Source organism: Centrocercus urophasianus, unplaced genomic scaffold, assembly GCF_019232065.1.
Source record: "Centrocercus urophasianus isolate 14NV4802_14NV808 unplaced genomic scaffold, USGS_Curo_1.0 seq_5, whole genome shotgun sequence".
In the NCBI taxonomy this organism is placed as follows: Eukaryota; Metazoa; Chordata; class Aves; order Galliformes; family Phasianidae; genus Centrocercus; species Centrocercus urophasianus.
The window spans coordinates 8,234,098-8,249,392 of NW_024885088.1; the positions used below are offsets into that span (position 1 = coordinate 8,234,098).

At 37.1% G+C, this 15,295-nt stretch overlaps 1 protein-coding gene across 7 annotated transcripts in view; it reads left to right on the forward strand.

The window, feature by feature from the left end:
* CCDC91 (coiled-coil domain containing 91) overlaps positions 1-15,295 on the forward strand; it is a 142,234-nt gene that overhangs the window by 77,981 nt on the left and 48,958 nt on the right. For all 7 annotated transcript variants that reach the window (XM_042835010.1, XM_042835005.1, XM_042835011.1 and 4 more), the window contains 3 exons: positions 1,544-1,651; positions 14,852-14,944; positions 15,124-15,192. In XM_042835010.1, coding sequence (XP_042690944.1) covers positions 1,544-1,651; positions 14,852-14,944; positions 15,124-15,192 — 270 coding nt within the window. The remainder of the gene's footprint in view (positions 1-1,543; positions 1,652-14,851; positions 14,945-15,123; positions 15,193-15,295) is intronic.

Genomic DNA, 15,295 nt, shown 5'->3' on the forward strand with positions numbered 1-15,295 from the left:
AAAAAAAAAACTTAAAAAACTACAAGCAAAGTACAAACTTCATTTTTCCAGTAATATGTGACAATTCCAGTTTATACACAGTAGGATTTAGCATATAAAGTTTCCTATACTGAGCTATGTTTTTGTGATGCCTGAATTTATACCAATACAAGAACTGAATGTAGTTGGAAAGAAATTTGCTTTCATGAACGTAAACTTATGACTAGCTAAGTCCTCTGCAAATATCCACTAATGTTGCTTTACACTTTAATCAAAATGTGTGTCAAGCATAATCAACCATTTGTTGCCTTTTAGATCTTCCTGAACTTTTGCTGAAAGGTACTGTGGTCTTACTGATATCCTGAAGAACATGATTTTGGCATCAAAGGCGAATCAGTAGAAATACAGATTAAAAAAATTGTCAGGGTTTTTGAGAATAAAATGTTTTTATTGGTTTGGAGTTTCTTGCTAAAACTTTTCAAAATATCTTTCAAGTGTGTTTTGTATTCCATGAAATAAATATATCTCTAAAGTAAAAATCGTTTGAAAGATATACATTTTTTTCCTTTTTGTTTGTCTGCATTTGGGCCAAAGATCTGTTTTCTGTAGCACCTATGTCTTCTTTAACTTATGCATTAATTTCAGCTAAGTCTCTGTATTGACTGTCAGTTAAAAATAGCTTCCTTTAGTGTGTATAAGTACCCCAATGAATATTCAGAAAGTCATACTAATATTTTATAATATTAGGGGAAAAAACTTGGGTAGCATATGAGTATATCCTGAGTAAAAATAAGGAAGTTAGGGTGTGGTTCTTTCAAATGATGATTTGCTTTTCCATATATGCAAAATGTTTTTAATTTTGCATTCTGTTGCTGGAAATTCTGTAGAGTTCAGTCAAGTGCACGTGAATGTACATGCACACAGGTGCACACACACAGATTTCCTGATGTTATTATTTTTTTGTTAATGTCTCTGTACTTTGACTGACTTCCACTGCTACACATTTGAGTGTGTGTTTCCTGGGGGGTGTTCTTTTATGTTTAAAATTACACAAAATTTCCATCTGCTTTTATTTGATTTGTGGTTGCAAAGATCATGCTTGGCCCATGGAATCTTACACTGTGCCGAGAGGATGTGGAGTTCTGTCAGCCAGTGAAATATGTCTGGCTTTTTTTTTTTATTTTTCTTCAGCAGGTTTCATGTGCTTCTCTTCTTGTGTGGTCTCACTATTCTGAATATATTTAACAGAAATACTTGCCCTCTCTATCTTCTGTGTGCTGCCTTCTTTTAAGCAGCCTATGTATAAGAAATGTGAGATCCAAAAAAATTTCAGTCCTGACTGAAAACAAGGTAGTGTTACATAGAAAAGTACTTCAATAGTTGCACATTCCAAAATTTACAACAGCATTCTGCGTTCTGGTTATACAGAAGTACTAGTTGACGTGCAGTTAATAATATACATCCCTCTTTATATATATGTGTGTGTATATTTATATGTACATATGTAGTGTATATACATATGTAGTGTATATATATATAATTTTTTTATATTTCTTTTTTGCAGTCATTGCTACAGTGTACTGTTCAACAGCAAGAAGCAGCTACTGAAAAACAGTATATACTAGCAATTGAAAAACATTCTTACAAATGTCAAGAGCTTCTTGATGCTCAGGTATGTATATGCATTTACAAAAACTTTTATGATTGTCTTTCAGTTTCAGCTCTTTTTTTTTTTTTTTTTTTTTTTTTTTTGAAAGAAGTGTGCCTTTTGGAGCAAAGAGGATGACCAGTCTTTCATTTTGCATCCTCAATGTAAGAGTAAACACAGTTACTCAAAAATGCTAAGTGCATGATAACTCTGCATCTGTAGTGTTTGAAAGTATTTTATAACATTTTAATCTCCTTAGAACAGATTCAAGAACAGCAAAAGTATTGTTCCTATAATCTGTTACATCTCAAACCAAAAGGCAGGGACAGAAATGTTCAAGAAGTTCAAATTTATCTGGGGATCTAAGTGAGATAGGTGTTAACTGATGTTGTTTTTTTGTTGTTGTTTGTTTGTTTTCAGTAGAATCCAACAACATAGGAGTTACAGTGTACATAAGACATAATGCCCTGTTCACAGTTCAAATAATGTCTGCATTTAATGCAGCTTACTCTTGGATCTCTGAAGAGATTTTGTTCACAAACTTAAAAGTAACTTCATTCACCTGAGTCAAAGTTTGCCATCTTTATTTGTTATAGATGACTGGAATTTTGAAGCCTAATCAAGCAGACAAAAGGGCAGAGAGTGCTCTGTGATAGAACTACCAAACTTAATAAACTAGAATTTATTCTGACTATAAATTTGTTGAAAGAGTTCTGAAAAATGTTTACTGTATTTTTATTTGTTAATAGATCGGTTCTTAAATGTATATTTCTTTTACCATTTCCTTCTGTTCAAATGATTTTGTTCTAACACTTACTGAAGATTACAAAAATTACTAAGATTACTGAAATGATTACTTATGATTATACACCAAGTTGTTTACCATTCTATGTTATGGCATTGTGCATACATATTTATATGTAAAATTATGAGTATCCATATCACTTCAAAGAATTTGAAACACAACTTCTTTTTCTGGTTTCCTTTAATATTTTTGTCTTAAAAGCAATATTTGGCTTTCAAATTTTAAGGACACTTAATTCCCTCTTAAATTTTCTGCTGTTTTATTTCCAGTTCCATAAAGTCAAGGTTGTCTACCTTAGTGTATTGACTCTTATATTTTCTCCTAATTCTTTGCCTTAACATTCCCACCTCTCCTCCTTTAGTAAGGAAGAATGACTCTTGTTTGTTTTAAACCTGTCATTGTTTCAGTTTCTTTCAGTTTCAGATTTTAAAGCTGTCTTCTATCAGAATGCCTGTAATGGAGATGCATGTTGTATGTCTGTAGAAGTACTGATAACTGCTGCTGATACTTGCATACTATTGCATGTTTCAGTCTAGAGGAAAATATGAAAGGTCTAGTTATATCTCAGTTTCCTCCTAGACAAATTCATCTTCAATTCTGACATGCAAGATTTTTCAACATACTGACTAGCTGGAGCTACCGTTATCATCACCTTCTCCAGGAGGAGCCATCAGCTCCTCGACAAAAACATCCTTGGTTCTGAATCTTCTTTCAGCAGTCTTTTTCTCTGCACTCCTCTTCCAGTTCTGTATCCATAGGACTTCAATTTTAAGACCTTGCTAAAATTGTAAGAAATTCTTCAGGGTAAAATACTCCTGCTATTTTCTGTTGTGGTCCTTCTTAGGGGTGCCTTCTCCACATGTTCTAAAGTCAGAAAGTTCTTGTCTGTTTTCTAGTTTAGTTTCATTTGCTTGAAGTTTCTACATGTGTGTTACATAGTATTCTTTCTTCTCTCAGTCTGGAAAAGCCTCAGATTTTGGATATTAACATTTTCAAAACCTCCTGGGATAGTTTGCACTGTTGCTAAAAAATCTGCTTGAGTTAGTTTGATCAGTGCACTCTCCAACTGTACTAAACTGTCTTTCATTGAAGAGTCCATTTATATAGATGTTATGACTACCCATTGCTCTTGAAACAGCTACTGGAGATATGAGTTGTCAGCATCACTTACTATCCAATTACTGTCAACAGATGCTGGGTAGTTACGCATCTACCCTTTTTCTTAGTTCATTAATGTCAGTCACTTGTCTATAATGTCCTTTATCACACATTCCTTAGGTGTGGAGGTTAATGGTCCTCACTTTAAATCCCATGCTAGAATGTGTTGAAAGAAGCAGTTCCCTCAAATTCACTGATGAACACTGTGATGGGTGCTTCCTGAGGCACAGTCTCAAGTGTTGCTGTTTATTTTCCAAGGGAGTGTGCTCTCAGATCTACATATCAAGCAGCAAAGCAAGTATTTCCATGGCATTTTAAGATTTGTGATGGCATTGGTCAGCAAACAGGACAGTAAGAACTTATTTTTGCCAAAAAGCAATCTGGTTAGATAATAAACATTTAGGAAAACAGTGCATGTCAGTTGTATACATATAGTGTTTGAAGATTACAGAGGAAATGTCATTGGCAAGTGTCAACTTTAAGTGGGAAAATCACAAATTTCGTGTTTTTCTGAAGCATGCATTTGATGTTGCCTCCTGAAAATGAATGCCAGTTTTGATCTTTTGTTTGCACTGGTGTTTTACAAAAATGAAAATCTTTATTAGTCTTTCAACTTTATTTGAATCTGCCCACTATCTCAAGCTAATTAAAAGGTAATTTTTTTCAGTCTCTTTGCATTGTTAATTTAGCTGAGATACTGTCAGTCTCAACAAAAAGTCTTATTTGGATATTGCACTTGCTAATCCAAGTTTTCAGATCTTCCTTGGATTTGTGAAGTTTCAGATGAAAGCAGCTATTTAGTGTGATTTTTTTTCTCTCCAACTTTTGCTTACGTAACAGAATCTCCACTTCTTACTATGAATTAGTCATCTATTCTTGCCAATACTGTGTGATTTTTGCTATCCTCCATTAGTGAACATTTTGATTTTATGAAGGTTTTATTTTAGGAATCCATTTTGACTTATTTTTCCTGGTGCAATGGAGCAATTGTGAATAACTCGTACAGTGTACAAAATGAATTGAATCACAAAACCAGAAGAGCTAGTTAACACTTTTCATTCATGTTTTTACTACGGTCTCTTATCTCTGTATTCTTAGGGCAGTTTGGGGTCTATTTTAATAGTCTTTATTGCCACCTATGCACACTTTCTGAGAAAACCGTTTTTAATGTTAGACAACTGAATAGCTTCTTATTCTATTTATAAGCAGTAATACACAGTTGCAGCGAAAAATTTGAAGCTTGATACTGTTGTTTTGCATTAATAATAGCCTCCAGTGTGCATCAAGTTATTCAGATTATTCTGCACACTGCTGAATTGGGTATTAAGCTTAGTTGTTTTATTACCACTATTGTAGTTTTCCTTTGTATTGTATTGTTTTAACTTCTCTTTTTAGTAATGTTTTGCTGGTTTCTGAGATTCCTTTTAGAAACATTTTGCTGCTTTGTTAGCCACTTGGCCGACATACTGGCAAAAAAAGATACAGTTCAACCATGGAATAATAGGTTATAATTTGAGGAAGTGGAAATATGTAACAGATGTTGGAATTTTTAGACAGATTTTCCACCTTGCACTGCCAAATGCTCAGATGCCACTGATAGTAAGGTCAATGTAAGAAGCTAGTTATGATTACCAGATCTTGACATTTGATTTGCACTTAGTTTAGCAGAAGTGAAGAAAAGTATAAAAGAATATGCAGGTAAATGTAGCTAGCCATTTTACAGGAGCAGAAAACTATTATTTTTTTTATAAGACTGCCTTTTTCCTCAGGATAATGTTTTGAATTGGTAGCAATGGACGTGTTTTGCTAACTTTACGAAGTCCTTCTGTTATAGCTCTGTATTTTTGTCATCTCTCTCTCAAATGGAGATAAAGGGATTTTTCCCACAACGTGAGTTATTTCTTCTTACTGTTGGATTCCTTCATGAGACTGAAATAAAAGTAGTGGGCTAAGGTTTCTCGTTAAAATAGATGAACAAATTTTTGAGTCACTGAATTCTTAAAAAGCCCAGTCCATTAAATTCTGATTTCTTCAGTGCTTGCTAACTTTTTCTGTAGATGATTTTTCCCAGGTTTAGAGGGCCGGGGGTTGTTCCATGTCCTATGTAATGAAGGCAAAAAAGTTTTTGTTATATTGGAGATGAGAGATTAAGTCTTATTATCACTGTGGGTTTTTTTATAACTCCTCACTAGAATGCAGTTTCATGAGATGAAAAATTCTGTTAGAATTTTTTCATGAGAAAAACTGGTCATTCACTTGTAGTATAGCTTAGAAATACAGAAAATTATGCCTTAATATACTTAATATATTTTTCAGAATGATGTTATGAAAGGAAGATTCCAAGCATCATTTCATTACTGTGAGAATTTTTTTTCCACAAATTAGAAAAATATGTAAAGGTGCAGGTTTAGTTGACACGTTAGAAGGAAAGGGCACCATCCTGAGAAACCACAACAAACTCAAAAGGTGGGCCTGTATGAACCTAATGAGGTTCAGCATAACAAAGTGCAAGGTGCTGCACATGGGTCAGGGTAATCCCAAATACGTACAGACTGGGAGAAGAAATCCTTGAGAGTAGCTCTGCAGAGAAGGACTTGCGAGTCTTGGGGTCACTAAACATGAGCCAGCAGTGTGTGCTTACAGCTCTGAAGGCCAATGGTATCATGGGCTCCATCAGAAGAGGGGTGGCCAGCAGGGGCAGGGAGGGGATTGTACCTCTCTACTCTGTCTTCAGGAGGCCCCATCTGGAGTACTGCATCCAGGTTTTGGGCCCCCAGTACAGGAAAGATGTGAAGCTGTTGGAGAGTCCAGAGGAGGGCCACAAAGATGACCAGGGGACTGAAGCACCTTCCCTACGAAGACAGGCTGAAAAGAGCTGGGCTTGTTCAGCTTGGAGAAGAGAAAGCCGTGAGGAGTACTCACTGCAGCCTTCCAATATTGAAAAGGGGATTATAAAAAGGAGAGGTATCAACTTTTTACTCAGGCAGATAGTGATGGAACAGGGGGGAATGGCTTTAAGCTCAAGGAGGGAAGGTATAGACTGGATGTCAGGGGGAAGTTCTTCCCTGAGTAGTGAGGTACTGGAACAGGCTGGCCAGAGAGGCTGTGAATGCCCCATCCCTGTAGGTGTTCAAGACTACTTTGGATGGAGCCCTGGGCAACTTGTTCTTTTACCAGATCTGGAGGATGGTGGCTCTACCTATAGCAAGGGAGTTGGAACTTGACGATCCTTGGGGTTTCTTCCAATCCAAGCCATTCTATGGTTCTATGAATATAATTACATTCTGCAGGGTACAGCAAATAGCACAACTTTGTGCTGTGATGTTGTTTTTCAGTGGTTACCTTCCATAATTGAATTGGTCAGGTTGGATACTCAGGAACAGTAGTAAGGTATTAGAGCAGGCTGCCCAGGAAAGTGTTGGAGTTCCCATTCCTGGAGGTTTTCAAAAGAAGTAAACCTGGCACTTAGGTTTAATGAGCATGTTGGTCAGAGGTTGCACTAGATGATCTTAGAGGTCTTTTCCAACCTCAATGATTCTGTGATTCTATTTGGGCAAATCATGATGCACAGATCACCAAGTTCAGTGTAGATAAATTTGTTAGCTGCTATTCATAGTTTATGTAGTAGTAGTCAGTAAAATAACCAATCTGCGGAAGCATAAATTGGATTATACCAGTTATAGTAAAATAATTATAACATTGTTGGATGAAATCCTTTTCTCACATCTTTTTCCACGAAACTGTACAGGACTAAGAAAGGAACTGTTGACATTTTTAAAAAGCATTCCAGTAAAAGCGAGACACCCTATTTTCCATTTTTCTTTAAAGTTGCAATTTAGGATGAATGGGACTATGTAATGGTTATAGCTGTACTAAATTGGATTTAGTTATTAATTATTTTAATAGTAAAACAAGTCAAACAAGTCATGCCTGCTTTGGCAGGGAGGTTGGACTCAATGATCTCTAGAGGTCCCTTCCAACCCCTACAATTCTGTGATTCTGTGATTTCATTCATACAACATATTTATCATAATATATACTGTGTCACCCTTCAATAGATATATATTAAAGGAACATGTCATGACTCTTCAGAAATGAATATAACATATAAAAATAACAAAAATCCTTGACTCTTGCTGCCATGATTAAATCTGTTTACAATGTGTTCTGTGACTCACATTTCAGAAAAAAAAAAAAGATTTTTAAAATTTCTTTTTTACAGGAATCAAGAAAAACCACAGGACCTCTGTATTTATATTTGAATCTACATCAAACAATTTTCGTTTGGAACCATTGCCTAGAAAACTTCTTTCAGGGTGGAAAATGTAACCTATTTTTGAATGCCTTTTGTTTTGAGTTGTTACTTTGCTTTAAGTTGCTGTCCTGACTGCTTTTTGGAGAATGGGGCAGATGTAATAGTACATGTATCTATCCAGTTTGGAATATCACTTTTCAGAAATATAAGTCTTTTCTTTTGTTGGAAAATGCTGTTATATGTTTTATGGGCCTTCATGACCCACTACAGTTTTACTCTTCAGAATTTTTACACATCAGTATTTTGCACTCTGCACTCAATAACTCTCCAACCAAGGAATAAGAAGATGCAAATGATAACTTTGTAAGAAAGTAGGACAGAAAGGTGACTAAGCTAGTTAGTTAGACAAAGTGGTATGTGAATTTAAAATTTTAGAGCTGGCTCAGTATCTCTCCGTAATATGCCAAATAGCTTACATGCATTATATGTATATTTAGCATAGCAAACTTAGACTGTTAGGAACAGTGTGTTTCAATGTGCAACAATCTTGTATATTCTACTAACAGGGACTAATTCACCCACTGTATTCCTTCCTTCAGATAATATGTAGCTGTACCTTCATCAATTTCTATTTCTGCAATTTAGTCGGAGAATTAATATGATATTTTTCTAGAATAATGGATAATTAGATTGAAAATTCAGGCATATTTAGACTTCTTTTTTCCTATTTTCTGATCCGCGAATTGTTGATAAAGAAAAACCTTACCTCAGGTTCCAATTAAAAAGCTTTATAGACAGTCTTACAGTCTAGACAGGTTAGGTACATTTTCCAAACACGAGACTCCATAAATAAGTATCCATCATAATTTTCTTAGAAAAATTGGAATAGAAATGGTTGCTTTTGTATGGATACTATTTCCAATGAACTCATTAGCCCACTGACAGGAAACTGATGACTGTTACTTGAACAGTTTTATTAATTTTTGTTGTTGTTGTTGGAGAATGGACAGTTAACAAGTACAATTACCATGAGGTCACAAACTTGACAAGCAGATTATACTTAAAAGAAAGTTACTTTTTCAGTGCCTGGAAATCCATAGATTGTATAGATAGTTCATATCAGTGCCTTACCTTTCTGTGCTCTTTCTTTATTCCTCTAATTGTAAAATGTCATTACCTGTGGAAAGAATTAAATGTTAAATGAGAGAAGTGGGTTATGAGACAGGTTTGCTTAGCTATAGGCATTTAGGTCTGTGATCTTTCAAACACTGATGGTCTTTATATAGATAACAAGACTTTGCTGTAGTTGAACAAAACTGTACAAGCCCCGTAAACAAATGCAGAACATTCTATTACTTCTAGTTAGTCAAAAAATACAAGAGTGTGTAAAGGCTCTCAACAGAAGAAGATTTAGGTTGGATATCAGGGGAAGTTCTTTACCAAGATAGTGGTGAGGTGCTGGAATAGGCTGCCCAGAGAGGTTGTGTATGAAGATACATTTCATAAAAAAAAAAGTAAATAAAAATCTAGTTGTCCAAATAAAAATTTTGAGGCCAAGTAAGCAATTATTCAAAATGTTTCTGCAGTACAAGAGAATTTGCTTTTCTGGGTTGCATGGATAGGTTTTGCAACATTTGTGATAGTATATGAACTGCTGAAAATTGAGATGTGAAGGTAACTGTTTATGGAAGGATTAATCCACATGAATAAAAATGTACATATGTACATTTGTACAATGTAAAAATGTAATAGGAAAGGACTGCCAAGCTATTCAAAAAAGTTTATAATCTCAATGAAATTATAATCTTCGTACTCCCTCGAGATACAGGGAAGCTTTGTAATGAAAAGAAGTTGTAACGAAATATGCCAGAATTCATTAGCTTATAGCATTCTAGATGTACTTAGAAATAGTTAATTTTAACATCTTGAAAAATCATGAGTGTGTATTTATACACATACAGTTCTTAAAAAATTTCTGTGGATTCCACAAAATACAAAATGCTACACCGTGTAGATTTTCTAATGTATCTTGGAAATACAAGAATCTAAACCAAATTAAAGTGATCATACTTGAAATGACAGTAACAGCAGACTTCATGGTTTTTGTAACCTTACTCAATAGGCAACTTGTTTTGTGCTCATCGGTGAGCAAAAGCAGTGGCTGTCTGGTGTAACTTTTTCCTATTTTGTTGCAGTTGTTTATCTTTGTTGTTGCAGCAATGGAGTTTTCTGGTTTTGTTTTGTTTTGTTTTGTTTTCTGCAGAACTTTATTAAATATTAGAACATTTGAAATTTTCATATAATAAAAATCAGTCAATACCAATTTCTGTATTTTCAGGATTGCAGTCTACTACAGTACTTCTAAAAAAGTAAAATGCTATGTAAGTGAGGTTACTGTTGTACATAAGGCTGTAATCATGAATGTCTCTACTCCACTGCTAGGATAAAAGATATGAGTTGTTTCCATGGTCCGTACAGATGTGTTCTGTTTTGTATCAGTGCAAATCTCTGTATTGTTTCAGGACTTGGGATGAGCCTGTATGTTTTGTTGGCAAAATTTTCTTGACATTATTTTATTAAGTAACCTACAGGTCTTCTATTCTATTCTACAAATACAATAATTTTTTTCCAAAAATAGTGTTGCATTTTGGAAATGTATTTCTAACTGTTGTTAGAGGTAATTCTAACTAAACAATAATAAAATTCATGAAAGATCAATGGCAGTTTTTTGGAAATGCTGATGAAAGGATTGTTTGTATTTGTGTAAAAGTGCTGAAGTGTGCAAAATGTTGCGCTTTTTATGTTAACATTTTAAGGTTATAATATATCAACTCCATATCTAACTGATATATTAATCTAATCAAGTATACTGATTTGCTAATAATTGTCAATAAGCAATAATAATCTACCTTCACATTTTTTAGCTTTGGAGAACAACTTAGTTCTTGCAAACAAAACCCCTATATTTCAGATGCTTAGAATCATAGAATCATAGCATCATATGGTTGGAAAGAACCTGCAAGATCACCTAGTCCAACAGTCCTCCCATTACCATTGCTACCATAAGCTACTAAACCATATCTCGTAGCTCCTCATCCAGATGCCTCTTGTACACTTCAAGGGACGGCAACTCCACCACCTCCCTGGGCAGGCCGTTCTAGTGCCTGACCACCCTCTCAGAGAGAAAGTTTTTCCTTAATTCTGATCTAAATCTCCTCTGGCACAACTTGTGGCCATTTTCTCGGATCCTATTTGTTGCCTGGGAGAAGAGGCCAAACCCCTCCTCATCCCAACTTCCCTTCAGGAAGTTGTAGAGTGCAATAAAGTCTCCCTTGATCCTCCTCTTCTCCAGACTAAACAATCCCAGCTCCCTCAGCTGCTCTTCGTAAGACTTGTGCTCCAGACCCCTCACCAGTTTCTTTGCCCTTCTCTGGACACGTTCCAGGGCCTCAGTGTTTTTAGTGAGAGGCCCAAAACTGAACATAATATTCAAGGTGCGGCCTCACCACTGCTGAGTACAGGGGGATGCTGAGTAAGGGTTCCTGCTCCTGGTGACTACACTATTTCTAATGCAGACTTGGTTTATTGAAAAATAGATAAATAGATCATGATTAGAAATTGTAAAAGATTATAACACCACATGTAGACTACTGGGTTGCTCTAGAATCATAGAATCACCAAGGTCGGAAAAGATCTCCAAGATCATCAAAACCATCCACCTACCACCAATATTTCCGCAATAAACTATGTCCTTTAGTGCAACATCTAAACATTTCTTGAACACCTTCAGATATAGTGATTCAATCACCACCCTGGGCAGCCCATTCCAGTGCCTGACCACTCTTTCAGAGAATAAATTTTTCCTAATATCTGATGTGAATGTGGCCATTCCCTTCCGTCTTGTTGCTAGATACACAGGAGAAGAGGCTGACCCCCACCTCGTTACAACCACCTTCCAGGTAGTTGCAGAGAGCTATAAGGTCCTCCCCTGGTCCTTCTCTTTTCCAGAATAAGCAATCCCAGTCGCTCCTCATAAATCTTGTGCTCTAGACCCCTCACCAGCTTTGTTGTCCTTCTCTGGACACACTCAAGGGCCTCTTTGTCTTTCTTCTAGGGATGGGCCCCAAGCTGAACGCAGTAGTTGAGGTGTGACCTCACCAGATCTGAATATGGGGGGATTATCATCTCTCTGCTCCTGCTGATTTCTGGTATATACACTATTTCTGATATAAGCCAGGATGGCATTGGCCTTCTTGGCTGCCTGGACACACTGCTGGCTCATGTTTAGCTGAGCAATGACCAACACCCCCAGGTCCATATCTTACGCACAGTCTTCCAGTCTCTCTGCCTAAAGCCTGTAGTGTTGCATGGAATTGTTGTGACCAAAGTGTTGGACCTAGCACTTCTTGTTCATACAGCTGGGGCCTCAGCCCATGGACCCAGCTTATCCAGATCCCTCCTAAGGATCTTCCTACCCTCATGCAGATCAACATTTCCTCCCAGCTTGTTTTCATCTGCAAACTTACTGAGGGTGCACTCAGTGCCCTCATCTAGATCATCAATAAAGACATTAAACAGGACTGGCTCTAATACCAATCCTTGGAAAACACAACTTGTGACCCGTCACTGGCTGCATTTAACTCCATTCACCATCAGTCATTGGGCTTGACCCTCTAACTCATTCTTCACCCAGCAAAGTTTGTACTTATGCAAGCTACCGGCTGCTGTCTTCCCCAACACAATACTGTGAGAGATGGTGTCAAATGTTTTGCTCGAGGTATAAGTTGACTATGTCAACCATCTATTAGGTGGGTCACTTGATCACAGAAGATCAGTTGGCTAACCAGGACTTGCCTTTCATGAATACATGCTGGCTGGGCCTGATCACCTGCTGATCACACATGCTGTGTAATCTCACTCAGGACAATCTGTCACATAGTTTTCCCTGACACCAAGGTTGATAGGCCTGTAGTTCTCCAGATCCTCCTTATGACCATATTTGTATATGGCAGTCACGCTGTCAAACCTCCAGTCCTCTGGGACCGCTCTCGTTGACGAGGACTGTTGATAGGTGCTGAAAAGTGGCAATCACCTCTGCCAGATCTCTCAGAACCCTTGGGTGTATCCCATTTGGTCCCGAACTCGTGACAGTCCAGGTAGAATAGAAGGTCTCTGACTGTTTCCACCTGAATCATGAGGGGTATATTCTGCTCCCCATCCCAAGCTTCCAGGTCAGGGGGTAGGAGTACTCTGAAGATAGGGGGTCTGACATTTAAGGACGGATTTAAAGCAGGCATTGAGAACTGCAGCCTCTTCCTTATCTTCAGTGGTCCCCACAGCATCCAGTGAAGTCTGGAGATTCTCCTTAGCCCTCCACTTAATGTTAAGAGAAAACATGTTTGTAAAAGAGTTTTTTGTTGTCTTTTACTACAGCAGCCAGCTTGAGTTCAAGTTTGGTTTTTGCCTAATTTTCTCCCTACATATCCTTGCAACTTCCTCAAGTTGCCTTCCACAAGGTAAGAGGTAGAGGTAGACTCTTTTTCTCCTCGAGTCTCAGAAGTTCCCTGTTCGTCCTCACAGTTTTCTTATCTGCTGGCTCATCTTACAGGGGGACAGCCTGCTCCTGCACCTCTAAAACTTCTTTCTTGACATGTGTCCAGCCTTACTAAACCCCTTATCCTTCAGGATGAATCCCAAAGGACCCTTCCCACCAGTGTCCTGAACAGTTTAAAGTCTGACCTCCAGAAGTCCAAGGTAGTAGTTTTGTTGACCCCTCTCCTGACTTCACAAAGAATGAAGAACTCTACCATTTCATGGTTGCTCTGCCCAAGGCAGCTCTTGACCTCCCCATCACAATCCTTTGTGAAGAGCAGGACTATGATCTGCTAGAGCAGGGCACCTCCCCTGGGAGGCTCTTACCAGCTGCATCAGGAAGTTGCCTTCCAGGCACACTCTAGAAATCTCCTAGACTGCTTCTTCTGTACTGTATTGCATTTCCAGCATATATCAGGAAAGTTGGAAGTTCTTCATGAGAACAAGGGCTAGTGATCTCACTACTTCTGTCAGCTACTCATAGAAGGCCTCATCCATCTCTTCATCCTCATTAGGCAATCTATAGCAGTCCTCTTCCAGAATGTCAGCCTTATTGGCTGTCCCTCTGATCCTTACCTGTATAGACTGAACCTTATCATTCCCAGTTCCACGCTCAACAACATCAAAACACTAAGATAGAGAGCTGTGCCACGAGCTTTCCTTCTTTGCTTGTCCCTTCTGAAGAGCTTATACCCATCCATTGCAGCACACCGGTCATGGGAGCAGTCCCACCGTGTTTCAGTATCAGCAAGTAAGCCACAGTTTGCCTGCTGCAAGATGGTTTCTAGCTCCTCCTGTTTCTTGCCACTGCTGCCTGCTTTGGAGTACTACACCTTTACCCAACGTGCCGAATTTAAAGCCCTCTGTATGAACCCTGACAGCTCCAGGACTTCATTTCAATAGTCTTTCACTTCCTGAAAAAATGTTTCAGATTACAAGAAAACTTTCTACAGTGTTCTCATTGCTATAATTTTCTGGCTTTCGAAGTGAATGATATCACAAGGGGCTTAAAGTGAATACAGACAGGTTCTACTGTATGTTTAACTGGGAGGTAGTATAAATATAATTTATGCAGTTGTTTAAATGAACTATTTAAAATGTATGATTATTTGTATTATTGTTATAAATTTTATAAGAAATATTGCTATATATAGTGTTCTTTTCAACTTCTTTTCTAGTATAGTTCAGATTGAGAGGAAATATCAGATAATCGGGAATTAAAGCATTTCTTCTTATTGTGTGTTTCTGTTGTCAGTGAACTAGTTTAAGATGCATTGTATATTTCCTTTAACCAAATCTAAATTTTGAGTTGTTTTATAAGCAGCCAACAACCCTAAGTCTCTTGGATGAGTTGTTTTTGTCTGTTTTTTTTGCAAACTGCTGTTAAAATAATATAAATATTTTCTCCCAATAGCATCAGAGGCTTCTTGACATTTTAGAAGCAGAGAAGGCAGTCTTGTCAGAAAAGATAGAAGAAGCTCTGATGCAACAGTCACAGAAACATAAGGTATTGCTTTTATTTATAAAAGAAAAATGATTCCAGTGCACACTATAGATTTCATAGGCAATGATTATGTCACAATTATTGACAGGAAAATGGATTTTTCCTTTTCAGCAGTTGACTAAAATTACTTTTAGCCACTCCTCTATTGAATATTGTTGTTGAATTTTTCATGATATTTACAGGAAGTGCTGGACAAATGTTTGGATGAAGAAAGGAAAAGAAGTAAGGAGGCTATTGCAGCTGCTGCAAAGGTATCTCTTGCTTAGCAACTCATTTCATAACCAAATTTGTCAAATGTTATATTCTCATCTGTGTTTAAAGGAAAATCTGAGCGTAGAAATAAGCAAATTAATA